The sequence below is a fragment of the Argentina silus genome, assembly GCF_951799395.1.
Source record: "Argentina silus genome assembly, chromosome: 9".
NCBI classification, from domain to species: Eukaryota; Metazoa; Chordata; class Actinopteri; order Argentiniformes; family Argentinidae; genus Argentina; species Argentina silus.
In genome coordinates this window covers 19652089-19671521 of record NC_139663.1, presented here as the reverse complement: position 1 = coordinate 19671521, position 19433 = coordinate 19652089, and the positions used below count along the sequence as shown (strand labels likewise).

Genomic DNA, 19433 nt, shown 5'->3' with positions numbered 1-19433 from the left:
GGTGTTATGGTGTTCCCTTCATTGGCCGATAAACAGTAAGCCCCGGTATTTCCCCCGCTGGTTGGCCAATGGTAAGCCATTCTCTTGTTGACATCATGCAGCTATATATATATATACATGTATATATGTATATATATATATATAGCGAAAAACAGCCCAATGCAATATGTATGGTCCAGCGCATAACAGTTGCTCTAATATCTCTTCCCTTTGCTTCCGTGTAGGTCCCAATGTAGGTCCACAAACATGGCTTTGGTCGAGGTTCGGTCACCGGGTTGGCGTTTCAAGACGACCACGTCTCAACCCGGTGACTTTGACAGCTACATTGATGGCATCGGGCACCATGTCATGAGTAAACGGCATGAGGAATATGACCAAATCACGAGTAACAAACACAAAACTAAATAGTGGTTGAAACGCTCTAAAACGGTGTGAACTGGGGAGTCTGTGTTAGCTGCGTGTCGTTACAAGTCGATGGATTTCGGTCTCTTCCATCATATCACACACAAAAAGTTCTTCAGTGCGAAGAGAGAGAGACAGAGAGAGAGAGTGGAGTACCACAACGGTTGCCAGGACTGGTGCAGCCAGTGTGCATTTCAAGTACCGCACATAAATACACACACTGCAACACCCGAAGTCTCCCAAGTCCCTTTATAATACTGTTGTATATCATCTCAGAATCGCGTGCATCGGCAGTTCCAATGTGAGTCCGACATTCAGTTTGTAGGAGACGCCATGGTCGTCCGTTATAGTAACCATGGGAATGGCACAGCCCCGCCCGCCTGCGTCCACTGAACCCTCCCCTCCTCCGTCTGCATCTCTCCCCTCAGTCGTCAGAGAGGTGAGCAGGGTGAAGGGGTACAGGAGCATATAAAAACAACTACCCGTAACTAAATAAATCACAATTCATAAATTAAAAACAATCAATAAATAAATCACATGTCAAATAAATATTCGAAAACGTGTATGTGAGCAATATAAAACCTAACAAAGCGATTCAGTGGATGAGAAACGATAAAATGGCGTATGTTCTGTACACTTGTTTGTCACATTGGGGAGGGGGGGGGGGGGGGGGGGAATCCTGTTGCCTTCCCACATGTCTCGAAAAAAAGAGAGAAACAGGGGAGAGAGTCACATTCAGAGGAGAGGTAAGGCAGTATGAAGCCACACCACAGAAGGCTGTGTGTCTCTGTTCCTGAGGCCCCCACTCAAACCATCCAGAGTGGACCTCGCCTTGACGGACAGCAACTACACAGCAGACCAGGAACACGACTAACTTTGAGATACTGGCATTGTCCCCCCCCGCCCCCCCGCCCCGTTTTGCTGTGACCAAAAATCAATTGGTCGTCTATTTAATAAGTTACTACCTTTTTTCTACAGTATAATACATTCCTAAATCCTGACCAGCCAGCCTAATGTAGAACAGCAGTTTTTCATTTGTCTTTAAAAAGATTACAATCGGTGTACCTTGCAATCCTTAGTGGAACTGAAACGATCCGTTTGAGGAACATCTCTCTCTCTCTCTCGTCACGGCTATATGTTTACCTCCTCTGCTGCCATCTGTCCTTCAAAGTGGAATCCTTCTCCTCCTTCCACTATTCAGTCAGCTCGTTTTACTGCCTCAGTTTGAGGTCTGCAGACCACAGTCATGTGAGTGCTTGGTGGCATTTTGCCCTTTCACAGATTCTCCCTTCTCTGCCTTAACCCCTCCTCTCACTCATTCACCCACTCCTCCATCAATATCTCACCTCACTCCCTCCTCCGCAAGGTCCATGTAAAAGGGGTGACGGAGAGAGGGAGAGAGGTAGAGGACAGAGGGAGTGAGAGAGTGGTAGAGGACAGAGGGAGAGAGGGAGAGGACAGAGGGAGGGAGAGAGAGAGAGTGGTAGAAGACAGAGGGAGGGAGAGAGTGGTAGAAGACAGAGGGAGGGAGAGAGGGAGAGTGGTAGAGGACAGAGGGAGGGAGAGAGTGGTAGAGGACAGAGGGAGGGAGAGAGGGAGAGAGGTAGAGGACAGAGGGAGGGAGAGAGGGAGAGTGGTAGAGGACAGAGGGAGGGAGAGAGGGAGAGTGGTAGAGGACAGAGGGAGTGAGAGAGTGGTAGAGGACAGAGGGAGTGAGAGAGTGGTAGAGGGAGGGAGAGAGGGAGAGTGGTAGAAGACAGAGGGAGTGAGAGAGGGAGTGGTAGAAGACAGAGGGAGGGAGAGAGGGAGTGGTAGAAGACAGAGGGAGGGAGAGAGGGAGTGGTAGAAGACAGAGGGAGGGAGAGAGTGATAGAAGACAGAGGGAGGGAGAGAGGGAGTGGTAGAAGACAGAGGGAGGGAGAGAGAGAGAGTGGTAGAAGACAGAGGGAGGGAGAGAGAGAGAGTGGTAGAAGACAGAGGGAGGGAGAGAGGTAGAGTGGTAGAGGACAGAAGGAGTGAGAGTGGTAGAGGACAGAGGGAGGGAGAGAGAGGTAGAGGACAGAGAGAGAGAGGGGTAGAGGTTGAGACGCACCTTTTCACTCCCTCTCCTACGTTACAGTATACAGTGCACTCTGAGGTCAGCCCTGGTCCTCCATTTTGGTTTTTGGCTCCAGTGTCATATTCAGTTTGTTTCTCTACAGTACATTACAACCCATCCCCCCCCACCCCCCCCATCCCCACCCCCTCTGCCTGGCTCCCTCCAATCTGCTCTCTCTCCTCCCTTCCTCATTCTTCTTCTCCATCTCCCTCTCAGTGTGTGTCGGTCTCCCTCTCCGCCTCGCGGGGGCTGTATCCGTTAGCGGGGGTGAAGGGGCTTCCGTGGCCGGGGCAGTCTGAGTCGGCCTTGAGGGCGGGGCGGGGGCGGGAGGCCCCGGTGAAGAGGCGGAAGGCCCCCCTGCAGATGAGGGAGAACCAGTAGACCTGGGGGGCCATGAGGAGAGCTGCTCCCGCGTTGCATTGCCAGGGGACCACCATGGGCACCTTGTAGAGGGGGATGGAGGCGTACCTGCAACACAGGGGAGGAGGAGGAGGAGGGGGGGCCGCAGCGGTTAACAGGGTCTGCTTTACTGTAGCAGGCGTAACACTTAGAACATGTAACATACAGAGATGACACCATTTGACTCCATTTTCACCGAAGATGTTACATTCCAAGACCCCCTCCCCCCACATGCCCCTAGAATGGTTGCTGGTTGTTATATGACTATTTCGCAGAGAGTTGTTGCCCATAATAGCTTGCAACATTGAAGAAAATTGATGAAAACCTGTTTTTTTTCTGGAGCACAAACAAGGTATTTAATCGGTTTGACGTGTCATGTCGTGAGGCGTGACTTCCCCAGGCTTTCTGAACTAATCCTGGTCATTAATTGCTATGATATCTAAAATCAGTGTCAGTTTTCACTGTTAAAGGTTAAATGATGACATCAATTAAGGACAAACAAACATTCACTAATGGAAGTGATTGGGTCATTTTGTGAGTATGACCACCTCTGCCACCAGTAAAATAAAACAGATCCAAACTGTTTTAAGCAGCAATTGAGATTATTATATGCATGGAGTAAGGCTGGCGAGGGAAAGACAGACAGACAGGCAGGCAGGCAGGCAGACAGGCAAGCAGGCAGACAGAGACAGACAGACAGGCAGGCAGGCAGGCAGGCAGGCAGACAGACAGACAGACAGACAGACAGACAGAGACAGACAGAGACAGACAGGCAGGCAGGCAAGCAGACAGGCAGGCAGGCAAGCAGACAGACAGAGACAGACAGGCAGGCAGGCAAGCAGACAGACAGACAGGCAAGCAGACAGACAGACAGGCAAGCAGGCAGAGACAGACAGACAGACACAGACAGACAGCGTTAGGGAACCATACCTGCTGTAGGCGTAGTAGAGGTAGGGGAAGAGCAGGACACGACAGATGAAGAAAGTGACCAGCATGAGAGCTCCGTTCACTTTGTGAAGAAGTGTGTGCTGCTTCTTGTACTGAAGAGAGAAAACAGGGAGAGCGAGAAAGCGGGAAGAAAGAGAAGAGAGAGAGAGAGAGAGAGAGAGAGAGAGAGAGAGAGAGAGAGAGAGAGAGAGATTCGAAGGAGAGACATTAAAAGGGTAAGGAGCTGCCTTGTTAACGCGGCAGGGAGGGCACAGGAATGTTAACATGAAAGATACGTCAATGCTGAATATGAATATGAATAGAGGCAGATAGAAATTAAGTTCTGTGTCTGTGTGTGAGTGTGGGTGTGAGGGAGGGAGGGAGGGAGGGAGGGAAGGAGAGAGAGAGTATTGGAATAGAGAGAGAGAGGGGAATGATGGTGGAGGGAGATTACCTGGATGAGGATCTTTCCCAGACAGACGGACGGAGTGCTGAGTTCAGCCAGAAACATGACACCCTGGAAATAATCCCCCTTTCCCTGCCTCCAGAACTGAGAGAGAGAGAGAGAGAGAGAGAGAGAGAGAGGGGTGAGAAAGGATACACAAGATAGAAATAATCCCCCTTTCCCTGCTTCCAGAACTGAGAGAGAGAGAGAATCTCCCCAACTAAGGGAGACGTGTGCTATTTTGAACTTGACTATTCACAAGTGTGAGGTGTGTGTGTGCCCGCCCACCCGCCCTGCCCGCCCACACAATTAAAGTAAAGTAGTGCTAGCACCAGTCTCTATGGAGGCAGATGGGGAGTGGAATAGGAGAGCATAGGTACGGAAGCCTGCTAGGGCCACTTCTACAGTCCAGAGACCAGACCTGCATCTTATCCTCTCCTTCTGTACAATTCTTTGAGGGTCAGAGTGGATGTTTTAGTGTGTGTACGTGAGCATGTACTGTAGGAGAGCTGTCACACACGTCAGTGCAACGTCGGTGTTCAGAAAGTGTGTTTTCGGAAGAGTTTTTGATGAATGTGTGTCGGTCCATCAAACCATGCGTGTGTGTGTGTGTGTGTATCATTTTGAATGCATTTTCACAGCACAGACATTCAGACAGAAAAAAACCCAACAACAATGGGTCACCACCACCACCACCACCACCACCACCACCACCCTTCGTCACAGCGATAGTTACCACAGAGACGGGGAAGCAGACGGTCACCATGACGACGTGGTGCAGCACCATGAGGAACTCGCGGCGCAGGTAGCTGGGCACGGCGGCGCTCATGGGCACGGGCCGCGCCCCCTCTTCGTGACCCTTGACCTGCAGCTTGTGCCAGTAGCACAGGAACATGGCGTAGATGTCGTACGCAAAGTAGGGCACGGCAAACAGGATGTAGGAGCTGGTGAGCCAATGCCTGGAGGGGAGAGAGGGAGGGAGAGAGAGAGAGACAGAGTGAGAGAGTGTTTGTGAGTGCTGAAAGAGAAAATATACACCTCATCCGCTCGTTGTAGCTCGGGTGGCTGAACAGAAGAAAAAAAAATGAAAAAGGTGTGGGAAAACAAATGAACCGTGTGTGTGTGTGTGTGTGTGTGTGTGTGTGTGTGTGTGTAACTCTGACCCACTCCCCGCTGTTCACGATGGACCACGTTAGACCCTCCTTCGCTAGCGATCCGAACGCCCAAAAGGATGGGATGGACTTTCAAAGCGTATTACTGTAACATACTCCAAATACCGCCTTTCTTTTTCCCGCCAAGCGCAGGGTATCACCAGACCTTGCACTTTACACTCACCGTAGACATTGCACTGCTGCTCGTCATTATCCTGCTGCTCCATCCATCTATATTATTAGTATTATTGGTTTTTATGACTTGTGGTTGTAAAATTGTTCCATTATCCTATTATCTTTATTACATTCTATTGTCCATTGTTCAGAGCTGCTGTGCCCGAGGCATTCGGTTCCACTGTGTATTTGTAATGCTCTGTGTAATGACAAATAAACGTAATGACTCGATCAAACGAATCCTCCATCGCAAAAAACACTCGGCACTCTACTGGAATTTGGTAGTCAAATGAACCGGCTTCTCACGCGAGCGCTGGCCGCTTTGGCTGGCAAATTGGGGTGGGGGGGGGGGGGGGGAGAGAGTCAGAGGCTCTCTTCTCTCGCTCTCTTCTTCTTCTTTACAAAACTCAGTCTGGGTGACACAGGTGCTGCTCTTACCCCCCCCCCCCCCCCCCCTCCTCCCCCTCCCTCCGCATCTCACCCGATTTCTGTTATCTTAGCACCCCCCCCCCCCACCCCGTTCTTTCCCATCTCCCTACTCGAGACTACTGACTTATTAATGAAGGAGAAGGAGAGGAGGGGGAGGGAGTTAAGAGGGGGGCGGGGGAGGGGGGGGGGGTTAAGAGCAGCACCTGTGTCAGCCAGAGTCATCTTGAGGATGACAGCGTCTGACTCAGAGGGAGAGTCACGGGACGCATCGCCAAAGTCTCCTCAACTCCTCTCCCCTTCCTCTCGGCTCGTCAGAAGCCAGGAGGAGGTGGATGACCGCCGCATGAACGGGCTTTTACTTGTTCTGTCAAACCACCGCAGAGAGGAGGGGATGAGACAGGGGGGGAGGAAGCCTTAGAGACTGTATACACAAGTTCAGTCGGCTCACTTTGACAGTTGGAATGTACCACAACTTTGGGGTTGGCATGGAGAGCGCTTCAGGACAAATGACCCTCTAGTGTAATGTTAGAGTTCTCAAAGTAGAATGTCATGGAATCTTTGGTGCTGCCAACATAAGAGAGATAGTTTACCGAACCGGGTACATCCATGGTTCAGAGAGGGAGAGAGAGAGAGAGAGAGAGAGAGAGAGAGAGAGGCTGTATCAGTAACGAGTGAGAGAGTGTGAGAAAACATTCAAAACCTATTTCTACTCAAAACTTGGTCAAAAACCTAATCCAAAGCCCACAGAGTAGAAAAGTACAGTAATGCCAGTAGTTTCGTGGGGACAGAAATGTTCCTGGCAGAACGCTGTCGTCTAAGTTTAGAGTCTTCTGGGTGACTGTATTATGGACACTAAGACAGTGTGCTGCTTTGCTGGAGAGAAGCTAATTAGGTTGAGATTCTAATTAGATTAACAGGGACAGAAGGTGAGTGGAACAGGGAGAGAATGACACGTTCTTACAAGCGCGCGCACACACACACACACACACACACACACACACACACACACACACACACACACACACACACACACACACACACACACACACACACACGTAACAGTACTTACTGGTCCTCCACGATGTCCTCGCATGAGGACGCGATGATGTACCCAGCGGAGGAAGCCATGATGGCTTGAATGGATGACACCAACCTGACAAAAACAAGAAAAGGGGGAGGAGAGGGGGATGGAGTTCATAAAAATTCATATTAGCACACAAACCTCACCTACTGACACCCAGGATATCATCACAGGAAAAAAGTGGCGATTGAAATCGTGTTATTGTGTTTTGTAATGTTTTATGCAGCTGCATACTAAATTGCCCAAGACTGGGACAATGAAGTTTTGTAAATCTGAATGGAAGCATAGACGCTGGTGTGTGTGTGTGTGTGTGTGTGTGTACCTGGCAGACACGATGACGGCGTCGCCCTCGCTCCACAGGCCCGGCAGGCGTTTCAGACATTTTTTGGACAGTAGGAACAGACCCGGGAAGAAGAGGGAGCCGGCAGCTAGGATAGTCAGCATGGTTCCAGAGTGTGTGTGTGTGTGTGTGTGTGTGTGTGTGTGTGTTTATGGCTGTGTCTGTAAGCGTCTCACCCTTGCCCTCAAAGCACTTAATAATGAGTGGGGAAGGATTGATGACGAAAGCTCTGGAGAGAGTGTGTGTGTGTTTGTGTGTTCAATCTCCTTTAAGCTGATAAGACAGTATAAAGACCATATGGTGGTGATAAGTGTATCCTAGTTGCTGAGGTACTTTGCAGCATAAAAGTATTGTCTAGAGAACTATGTCTGGTACAGACTTTAAGGAATCCAGCACTAATTAGCGATGTATGTGGGAGTGGGGGGGGGGGTGGGGGACAATGCTGTATCTGTCAGTTCAAAGAGACTGAATCATTCGGGGGATATTTTGTCGGAATGAAATGAAATGGACTCGGTGCTGATAACAATTGGAGTTTGTGTTTTGAAAAGATGTACATCACGAGAAGCTCGCTAAATCACAGCATTGCGAGTGGTATATTTGTCAACTTCCCACACCTCCCTCCCACCCCCCTGATCATAACCTGGAGAGGCCTGCTGGCGTCTGCATCTAATGAGACAGAGAGAGAGAGACAGAGAGAGAGACAGAGAGAGAGAGAGAGAGAGAGGACAAATAAAAAATGGGGGAAGAGAAGAGAGAAAGAGGGATAACAATAAATAAATAACTTAAAACAAGTTATTTCAACAGCCCTAATCTCCTAAAGTACATTACATTCTATGTGGAATGACGTGTCTATAGCTTGCGGTGCTGACGGGCTCCAGTGGGAATGAATAGAAGGTTTTCCACTGTCTTTGCTCTTCAGGTTGATGTATGTACACAGAGGGAGAGAAAGGCGCTGGGATGGAGAGGTGGAGACAGAGAGAAAGGTGCTGGGATGGAGAGGTGGAGAGAGAGAGAGAGAGAGAAAGAGTAGCAGGGAGGGGACTCAAACCAAAATAGATCGGGAAGGGATTAGAAAAACAGGAGATTTACACAGATTACAGCTGGGATCTAGAGAGAGAGGGGGGGGAGGGAGGAGTGAAAAGGGGGGGATGACAAAGGGGAGTACAGTAGCGGCACAGATGGAATATGAGAAGGGGTATTGTAATGGGCGGGGGTGCGGGGGAGATTGGGGCGGGGGTCTATTGTTCATTCTGTGTACCGGACAGAGAGCCGACATGTTGCATCACTCCACAACACAACAAGTCACAAACACAATGCTAATCGGTGGACGTTAACGGTTTTTACAGAGTGCGGTTTTGATTTCCCTGGTGAAAATTCTGGACATATATTATCTGAGTAAATGACAGCTTCTCTTCATTTGCACACACAGTTAAATGACCAGTATCTTAACGGCTGCACATGGTTTAGCGCTGATGGAAGGGGGGGGGGGGGGGGGTTATCCCTTCATTCTGAACATGCTATTGCCTTTACATCTCTACCGTGGCAGATATCCCGGGCCAGACCTGTGGCAGGCCAGTCCAACGTGGCCGAGGCTACGGTCAAAATACGCAGTGCGCTAACGAACATCCTCCTCGGGGCTGACAATACCGGGACCAAAACTACGGTACGGCCGGCCGTACCGGGACAACTACGGTACGGCTGGCAACGAACGACCTGAAACTGACGATAATAATCGCCACATCAATCCGACAACAGTTCCATATATTCGATCGCGAATCCTCACTGAACTGAACAACTGGCTATATTAGTATACCGTTATTTGCACTGGCCCGAATCTGAGCATCACCTACCTCAATCTGATGTTTGCTTAGCATGACAAGCTTTCCCAAAAAAAATTCCCAACATTTGACTTTGACATGCCGCAGAGTCAGTTAGCTCCACTTGAGAGGTATACATTACCTGATCACACAGACTGCAGAACGATGGCTGGCTGGTAGTTATAACAGGTTGTGTAGCATGCAATAAACCAGCTAGCTACCGATAATAACAGGCGAGGAGGTGTCCTCCGTCTGGCATGGCGGATTCTGACAGACAACGCACGCTAACAGACGACATGCTAACACAATGCATCCGGTTGTAAAGGCTCACAAACGACGTTTGTGTGCAGGAGCAACGTTTTCTCTTTTCTTGACCTAGCGGCGTTTCCAGCGACCTCGGCGCAAGGATGGATGAAAAGGAAGAGGAGTGGATGATGAAAGAAGAATAGAAAGAGTGGAGTGGGGAGGAGGAGGGGGGGGGGGCTGGGGGAATAGGATGGAGACATTTACATGGTCGTTGTGCGGCCCGTCGTGGTCCTGTCACTGGTCAAAGACGACGTCAATGTGCTGGTCCAGGCGGTGTCAGGGACGTGGTCCACATGTTTAAGGGGGACTGGGGGGGGGTTTCTGGGTCGATATATCTAGAAATGTTCGATAGACAGAAAGTCTGAAACGCGCGTTTTTAGGCGAGGCAATTCGGTGGCCACTCTTCCCCGGTTGGTGCTGCTGTCTCTCTCCGGTCGGGGGGTCAAATACCGACCGACCGACTCCGGGACGGTTCAGTAAACCGGTGTTACCTGAAGCGACTACCGCTTCTGAGGTCGTCACTCGTCGGCCGTCAGATTATTGTTTTGATTTACATCTCAAGAACACCGCTTCTCCTCCTCAAGTCTCCGCGCTGGTCTGACATGTTCTCCTTCCATATCCATCGACTGATGATGTATTCGCAATATCTTCGCCCTATCCTAGCTGATATGTTAACGAGTTATCAAATGCTTGTTTTAGTTCCAAATCCCTTTCGTCTCTGGGTCGTTCAATATGTTCAACCTTCTTGGGCGAGCATAATGCTGGTGTCATATCATGGCCAGTCTGTCTGGGTCTGTTCCAGGTCTGTGGGCCGACAGCGATGGACGCCCCCGCATAACCATGCAGTGATTGGAGGCCCCGGAGTCCCACCCTGCCACCCCCTGGTATATGTCTGATTGGTGCTGGGAATTGTCAGTAGGCTATCTTCATTTTGAACGGGCACAAGCACATTTTGATTTCTTTACAGCCATTGAACACACCGACCGTGTTTGAAAGGATAATTATTTTAGCTGTTACCGGACCGTGCCCATCAATAACCCCCCGAGCCCCACATTGTACACACTCATGACTCCAGTGACTATTCATTTATTCATTCACTACTTTTACTCTAGTCTTTTTTCTTAAGAAATTCAAGTATTTGTTGGGAACACAAGTCAAAAAACCTTTCCTAAAACGCCATGACAAAAAAACCAAACCAACAGAATATTAACATTTTCAAAACAGCAGTATTCAACATTGGTTCATATTCATTAATTATCAATTATTAATTTCCCATCAGAAAAATGTCTAACATCTAGATTCCACGGTGTTGTGTCTTTCTTCCCATGCCCGTTCAGCTCAAGAGCTTTCAAGTACAAGGGAGATGGGAGAGACAAACCCTGGTTGTCTACTCTAAAACTCAGCCTACAACGCTCTCTACTAACACAATAGCAAAATTGTGAAACCAACAAAGAAAAAAAAAAGTACATTTTTAAATGGGTCACATCACAAACTTAACAAAAAACAAACAAACAAAATTATTTCCTAAAATCAAATTAAATATCACAATGCAGGTTCGTCAATATTGACAACTCCCATTGCACAGCATTCAAATCCACAAATTTCTCCTTTTATCATAAATACACACATGCAGATACACAAGTGAAACATTCTGGAAGTCCCTGACACCCCTATATCCAATAGCACCATCTAGTGGTGAGATGGAGTAGGTAGAAGTCACCCACAACCACTGATACAGGGTCAGATATCTTCTTTCTTTTTTTTTTTCACAATGTATTGAGGGTAAAATAATCTGGTCCTAGATCTTTGGTTAGAGGAAACCTCTACCTGGAACAGGTGGGTCGTGGTGACTGCTCATGATAGCCATGCCAGCTAGCACAGTTACGGACTGTCTTCAGGAGCCTCTGCTAATCGAGCTAAGAGTCCACCACACAGTCCTGTGGTTCCTCATTTCAGGTCAGGCACACTCTTATTGGTGAATATCTGCGTGAGTGTGTGTTTATGTTTTCAGGTCCACAGTATGCAAAGGGACACCTGAGCCTTGAACTTAACTTGTAAATAATAGAACCCCAAAAAGAACAAAATACAGCAGCATTTCACCAACAAATTCCAACAATCTGTTCTCCCGACCAATTTTCATCCCCCTCTCGCCAAGAGGAAGGAAGTAACAGTGTAAAGAACAGTGTGATTTTAGTACAAAGGAACAACGTCACATTACAGTACATAGAAGTTGAGTTCGGTCTATCGACACACACCCAGTCCACTCCGGGCCCCCCTGTCGATCCCAAGTGTTTTTGAGGTAATGAGATCACTTAAGCAGAAGACTGCACTTTCCCTTCAACTCCACACACACACACACACACACACACACACACACACACACACACACACACACACACACACACACACACACACACACACACACACACACACACACACACACACACACACACACACACACACACACACACACACACACACACACACACACACACACGGCTGATTATGCTCAGTACACACTCAACATGACGGAGCATGAAGCTTGCACTCAAAAACTGCCTGCCACCTACACAGAAGCTAAAACAAACGCACAATAAATTAAACATAAAATAGATTAAAAAAAACACGAAACAAAACATGCATCATCTGCACAAGGCTCCGCCCATGATCTCGGAGACTCCTCCCTCCCGCTCAATCAGAGTGCACGGCCAATTTGTCTTGGATACGGTTTGGTCAAACTGGTAGGGTGGAAACACGGGGGGGGAGGGTCCAGATTTAGCAAAGAAACGCACATGGCAGTTGTCTTGCAGCACAGATCTAGAGTCAGTTTACCTACCCCCCCCCCAACACACACACACACACACACACACACACACACACACACACACACACACTCACTGCAGGAAATAACACAACGCCATGTTATCAGTGCTCAAAAGAACTTCCACTCGCAACAAGACGCTTCACTTCTATGCGCCGTGAGAGTAGAGCCAGGTCTGGAGGTGCAGTCATTCACCATGTCACTCGCTTCAAATCACCTAAAGTACAAGGTGCACAACTACAAACAAAAAAGTCCCATGTCGAACGCATGGAGACTCGTAAAGGGCCAGTACACAACATTAAGTGGAACAGAAACATAGGGAGAACGCTATGATATGCATGCCGAGCAGGTGGGACAGCAGCGACCGCTGTGTGTTCAGTTTGATATCAACTATGCTGAAAGGGAGGCCAGCCTCTGGCCTCCCAGCACAGTACACCAGTGAGATAGATCTGGAGAATCCTTTTGACGGTAGCAATCTTGACGTGTTAAATCAAGTGACAGTGTGAAGTCAGAGAGCACAGTTGAAGAGTTCGGTATCGGCCGTTTGCGTGTCGCTTTGACACATTATCATATTGCACATGGCTGGAATGACTTCAAAAAATTAACAGAACGAACAAATTATTCAACATAAATTATTAAAATCGCTATTCCTTTGTTTCCGATATCAACCACATCGGAGAAAACCCAATCAAGTGTTCTAGTACGAAATGTTTCCAATAAGCCTCTTCTATAACATATCCTCTTCTTTTTTTTTTCTTTTCTTCTTCTTCCTCCTCCTCCTCTTTCCTTTCTTTATTCCTTGTATTCAGCAGCACATTTTCATTTTCAGCATCAGGGAAAATGTCTGTAGCATAAGGACGTCAAGTCTTCATTGTGAACAGTAGTTGTCATTGAACTACAGATGATAGGAAATGTAGTCTTTTGTAGAATTGAGTGCATCTGTTTAGATACTGCTATTTTCTCTTGGGGGGGGGGGGGGGGGGGGGTGAGGTGGGGGGTTGGTGAGGTGGGTGTGGGAGGTGGGGTAGGGTAGGTCAGGTGTTCCATCCACACCTTCCCTTCATCCAAAGAGATCTAAATCCATCTACTATATTTCCCCCGATAAACCTTTTTCCCTCTATCGCACTGCATTTCCCATGATTCCTCCTCACGCACCGCTCTCATCTCTCCTCCTTCCTGGAGACTTTGGAGGAATGCCAAGCGGTGGACCTAAGAAAGGAAAGAGCGGGTGTCGTTACAACATGGCCACGTACAGCTGAAAGTTGCGTGGATTTAACACAAGTCCCTGACCCTCTCCCCTCCTCTCCTCTTCCTCACCTGATGAAGGTCTTGAAGGCGGCACTCTGGGGGTTAATGCACAGCGGCACCCGTTTCCCCTGCTGGTGCTCCGTGATGAAGTGATGGATGAGCTCTGAAAGACAAAACAAAAACACGTGGGTTCAGGCGTTGGTGACCGCCTGCCAGCGTCAGGACGTTTCCGTGGCGAGGTGAAAACCGCCCGCCAAGACGCGAAACACTGAACGAGACTGACGGCGGAGAACAATAGTGTGAAAGAGAGATGGAAAAATATTTATATTTATATATATATATATATATATATATATATATATATATATATATATATATATATATTTTTTTTTTTTTTTTTTGAGAGCTGGATAGTAGGATAAGGGAGATGGGATGAAGGAATGAATGTGACTGGAGAACTAGACGGGATGATCTTGGACGAGAGAGAGCGCAAGAGTAATGACAGGAGAAAAGAAGAAGAAATATTATTTTTATTTTATTTTTTAAACTGGAACGCATGCTAGCTAGCGTTAGCTCCTCCTCCTACCGTTGACCTGTGGGACACAACAACGTTATTACAACGGTAACTCCTTACCTTTCCCCTGCCAGACGGAGAGCAGGCTCTGCTCGTAGCTGTGGCTGAAGGGCCGGTCGGCAGGCGGCTCAAAGTCCCGCGTGTACACGCGCCCGCTGGGCACCGAGTAGCAGCACTGGCACATGCACGTGTGGTAACGCAGCCGCCCCTCGTCCAGGTAGGGGTGGGAGAGGGCGTCGCTGCCTGAGATCCGCTTGGCCTGGAGAGAGAGAGAGAGAGAGAGAGAAGTGAGTGAGTGGAGAACGCACACACACCTTGACAGAGAGATTTAAAGATACGGACACATTGAAATATAAAAACACAAGCACATTCCTTCATAAAAAGAACATGCTATTGTGAATGGGTGCAGTCTATTAGAATGCCAGTCCCCCCCTGGTCCCCCACCCCCCAGGTCCCTCCCTGGTGTCCCCCGGTCCCCCTGGTCCTCCCCGGGTCTCCCCCCTGTACTCACCGGATCAAAGACCAGCATTCGACACAGCAGGTGGATGGCCTCATGGGTTGCCCCGTCAGATAGCATGTACAACACAGAGAGGGAGGGCTGACACAGAGAGAGAGAGAGAGAGGAGATCCTCCAATAAGCTACTGGCTTCTGATGATGACAGGGTATATGGTCCATTTCTTATTGTTTGGGTTCGTTACGGTCAGGGTCAGCCGACAGCGGTAGCCCTCAGGTGTTACGGTTGGCCAGGTTGGGAACCAACACCTGACCAGAGGATGAGTACACCTACCCAAAGGACAAGGCAGCTTTTGACCTTTTAATCCGCTTTTACCAGACCTGACAAAAAAAGCCAGGCCCGTGTGTGAAAGGCTGGTTCTGGTGTTGGTGTTGGTGGTGTGGCCACGTACCGGTTTGTGAGGACCTCTCAGGATGTGAGCCCGCGCCCCTTCGCAGGCAGACGCCATCGCAGAGAGAGGAGGGGTACCCAGCAGATCGGTGATGAGATCCAGCTGAGAGAGAGAGAGAGAGAGAGAGAGCATATTTAACCTCCAATGAAAATCTGAAACACAGCATCACACCAGCCATGCATGTTGAACGCTAACACTAGGCCTGACATGATCCCATATTATTCATGAGAGAATCAATCCGACATCTTATCAAACCCCCCTGTCAAGTTGCTACGTCTGTCCGTTCTGTCCTATAAAAAAGCACAGTCTAACCCTAATAGGCAATACCACCCCCCCCCTTTCTGAAGATGGTCCTGCCCTGACTACCTGTTGGATGGGGCTCTGTGCCTGGAAGAGGATGCGTCTGCCCAGTAGCTCGGCGAAGATGCAGCCCACGGACCACACGTCAATGGCCGAGCCGTAGTGGCGGCTGCCCATCAGCACCTCCGGGGCGCGGTAGTACTGGGTCACCACCTCCTGGGTCATGTGACGTGATGGGTCCGGCTCCTCCACGCGGGCTAAACCAAAGTCACAGATCTAAAAGGGGGGGGGGGGGGGGGGGGTGTTCTTGTCATTCCAATTGAAGTCTTGAGCAAGGACAGAAAAGAGCATTACTCCTACGAACAGTCACATACCAAGGTGTGGTTCGAGAGGAGTCCATGTATTTTCTCTCACACACACACTACCTTGAGCAGACAGTTGCTGTTGACTAGAAGGTTTCCAGGTTTTATGTCCCTGTGCAGGATTCCAGCAGAATGCAGGTACTTCAGCCCTGAGCAAGGAGAATGACTATTATTCACCACAGATGCACACACACGCACACATACACTTACATACTGTGCATTGCAAAAGTACTCATACCCCTGCACCATTTTCACATTTTGATGTAGCCCCCCCCACACACACACACACTGTGACCCATCAACTTTGACCTCTCCCTGCACTCACCCCGGAGGATCTGGTAGAGGAACACCTTGATGTGGTCGGTGGTGAGGGGCTGGGGAGACACGATGACCTTGTGGAGGTCGCTCTGCATCAGCTCCGTTATCACATAGCTGCAGGGTCAGGGGTCAAGGTCAACCACACAGCTCTATGGGACACGGCTTCTCAACCATCACCATCATCATCATCATCATCTCAGCAGAGCAACCAACACAAGACCAGCGGAGGGAGGAGGGAGCGCTAGGAATTAGTGGGTGACCTCATCTCTGTCTGTATTTAGGCTGTGGACGTCCAAAGGAGGGCATGTCGGAGAGAATTTATAACGAGAAACTGGGACAGAGGGAGTGAAGAATAGATGCATCGAAGTCTTGAAATGTGTGCTGTGAGAATCTATGTACGTGACAAGTGTGTGTGACAAATGTCAGAGAGAGAGACGGAATGAGTAGAGGTCAAGGATACATCTCCTCGAAGCAGTCGATCTGCGGAGGCTGGAGGATGTCCAGGGCTGACAACACCTGCAACAACAGACAAAGCATCGATATGCGTGCATGAAAGGGACACTTTATGGATTTTTGGTTTACACTTTAAATAAAAATAAAAATAAAATAAAAAGTTTATTTTGAACCTGTCACTCTACGAACATGTGGGCATGTGAAAAACAGCTTCCAAGTGCGTTCTGTAGACAAAAGCTTGGCATCATCAGATTTTTGGGGTAACCACATGGTTTTTGAAAACTACATGGAGCTTTAGGGAGGAGTGAGGTTATCGTTACTGAAATAGCTACTGTCCGGTTTGTTTACATCCATTACTGACCTCAATCTTAGCTTAGACGTGCCTCTGTGGCTGAGCAAAGCACTATGGTCTTTAGTCGGAGTTCATAATTCTGACATGTGACTTTGGTCCGCCAAGAGGCTATTTTCTCAAATGGCTTTATTATTATTATTATTTCCTGGCTATTTAGTCAACAAAAGACCGCTAATAAGTAGCTGTTGAGTCGTGGTGACAATCAGTGAACTGTTCCTTTAAGTCTAATGGCTCTGCCTGTTGTCTACACACCGCTGACATCACGTTATCGCCCTCAAGACCACAGTCCAAATTATCACTTTTTTTCCACTAAAATGTGTCTTCCTTCCCGTTTCTCCTTCAACGCCTCTTTAGTAAGCTGGCGATAGGGTGACAAACGCCAAGATGACTGATCCTTCAGTCTGCCCTCGGCTCTACTTCTTTCCCTGCCTCCTCCTGTCTGTCATTCCATCCCTCCCTCCCTCCCTCCCTCCCTCCGCCACTCCTCCACCTGTCCTCTCTTACGTTGTCGTGTTTGAAGAAGCAAAGCATCCTCAGCTCTCTGAAGACCCTCTTGCAGGAGACCAGGTTCTGGAAGACGTTGGGCATCTTCTTCAGGGCCACCTTGCGGCCGTCGCGGGGGTCCGTCACCGACCTACAGGGAGCGGAGGTCTGTGGATTAGCACTGAGGACCACCCACACACACACACACAGCTTCTCTTTTCAAACATTCATTAGTTGCGCGCGTGCACACACACACACACACACACACACACACACACACACACACACAAACCAACACAGGCCTAGCCTACTGACATGCACGGAAAACCTTTCTCATTGCTAAGTTGACTACGTTGTGGTGAGTTACTTCATATTCAACTTGAAACGAAAAAAAACATCAATGCAAAGTCTTACCATAATGACATGAGTGTATTTAACGCCCATGTTGAACGGACTTCACTTACCAGACCACACCAAAGGCGCCATAGCCGATAGGACGATCAGGCTCCATCTCAGCAGGACTTGGCACCTCACTGGCGGGGTTACTGTGAGGCTGTGGTACAGCGGCCCCGCCGCCGGCGCTGCCCCCAAGTGATGTCGGGTGGCGAGGTATCCCCGCTGGGGGAGTGGGCCCAGTCAGACTCGGTGTGGCGCTGAGGCCCGTGGAGGTTGCACCGGTTGCGGTGTTGACACAAAAATACTTATGGCCTAACTCAGCACCGGGAAACAAGTTACCACATACTGTCTGTCGGCCTGTGCCATGGAATGCCATTCTATTTAAAAAAAAAAAAAACGTATCTGTTGAACTAGTTTGAGAGGTATGTCTTTGGATAGGAATTGGTAGGCGTTATACATGCATCACATGTACATGATCTAAGTTGAATTCTCTTAAATTCAATGATCTATGCACGCATGATTGGTAAGCTTCTTGCTTGCATAAGATGGAAAGAATGTAAACAGTAACTCTAGACAGACGACTGTCATTTATCTACCAAGCTAACTTTTAGGTCTGGACTCCCAATCATTGGGTTCAGTGAGGTAGGACAGTCGACAGGTCGCTTGCTCGCAATAAATCAGCAATATGCTTACAGACGCTGTCAAGTCATAAAGGAAATGATTCAACTAACGTTAGACCCATATAAACTGACGAGGTAATGAACCAGCCAGGTTAGCATCAAACCTGTTGGAAGCAGTGTCCACAGTCAGGCAGCTACCTAGCTATCACTAATTTCTAAAGGCATGTCGTCTTAAAGCCACATTTCTAATCAGATTTGTGATTTCTCCAAATGGTGCACCTCTAGCTCGCTTCCTCCCGCTAGTGACAGACTAGCCACAGACAGTTCAATAGCAATGTATTGCCCGGCATAGCTACCTAGCTGCCCGGCTAGCTACCTTTGTCTAGTTGATGCAATCAGTAACTGATTGTCCTTTCACCGAAAACTACACACCTGCGTTTGCATATAAGTAGCTAACTAAGCGATGTGGCTAGCTAACATACCACCCGAGCTCATACAAGATGGACCGCTCCTGTGCATTTCAACAGCCCTTCTTCATGCGTGAGATGTCGGTCAATGAAATGTAGAAATGTTAGCAAGCTAGCTTGAATGCTAACCAGCTGTTTCATGACCCATATATAGCAACCTCGGTAACTAGCTAGCAGGCTATCGTGACCTATATATTTGCTTTGAGCAAGAACACTCTCTGTAGACAAATGGGTTGCAACAAAACGGACACGAAGCAAAAAGCAAAACCATACAGGTATTTGCAGCGAAATGAAGTTCACTGGTAATTTGACACAACAAACAAACTACTAGTTCTGCATGGCTGGTAGCATAGCTAGCTAGCTGAGTTGCTAGCGAGCAAAGTCGCTACTTCCTACTTCGCTAGCTTGGCCAAAAATTGGCTAGCTGTCTCATAAAAAGAAGCAGCAGTTGTATATTCCATCGCTCTTCCTCCTCTTTTGTAGATAACTTATCTTCGGAATTGTTTCTGTCTTTCTTGTAAATCAGCTGTTTGAAATAGTGCGATAGAGTGAGTGAGGAGGAGG

General features: G+C 48.5%; 2 protein-coding genes across 2 annotated transcripts; both read right to left on the bottom strand.

The window, feature by feature from the left end:
* Positions 1-2712: 2712 nt before the first annotated feature.
* On the bottom strand, positions 2713-7550 carry tlcd3ba (TLC domain containing 3Ba; the record flags this gene model as incomplete). Its single annotated transcript, XM_083676966.1, has 6 exons — positions 2713-2968; positions 3830-3939; positions 4281-4376; positions 5008-5230; positions 7095-7178; positions 7429-7550. 6 exons carry the CDS (start codon positions 7548-7550, stop codon positions 2713-2715), a joined length of 891 nt encoding a protein of 296 aa, XP_083533092.1.
* A 4322-nt stretch (positions 7551-11872) lies between these two features.
* On the bottom strand, positions 11873-19412 carry nlk1 (nemo-like kinase, type 1). The gene is made up of 11 exons (XM_083676957.1): positions 17851-19412; positions 17408-17537; positions 16559-16614; positions 16106-16212; positions 15844-15929; positions 15485-15694; positions 15119-15220; positions 14724-14810; positions 14273-14471; positions 13708-13801; positions 11873-13599 (listed from the first exon to the last, which is right to left on the bottom strand). Exons 1-11 carry the CDS (start codon positions 18156-18158, stop codon positions 13551-13553), a joined length of 1428 nt encoding a protein of 475 aa, XP_083533083.1. The 5' UTR covers positions 18159-19412; the 3' UTR covers positions 11873-13550.
* Positions 19413-19433: the final 21 nt, after the last annotated feature.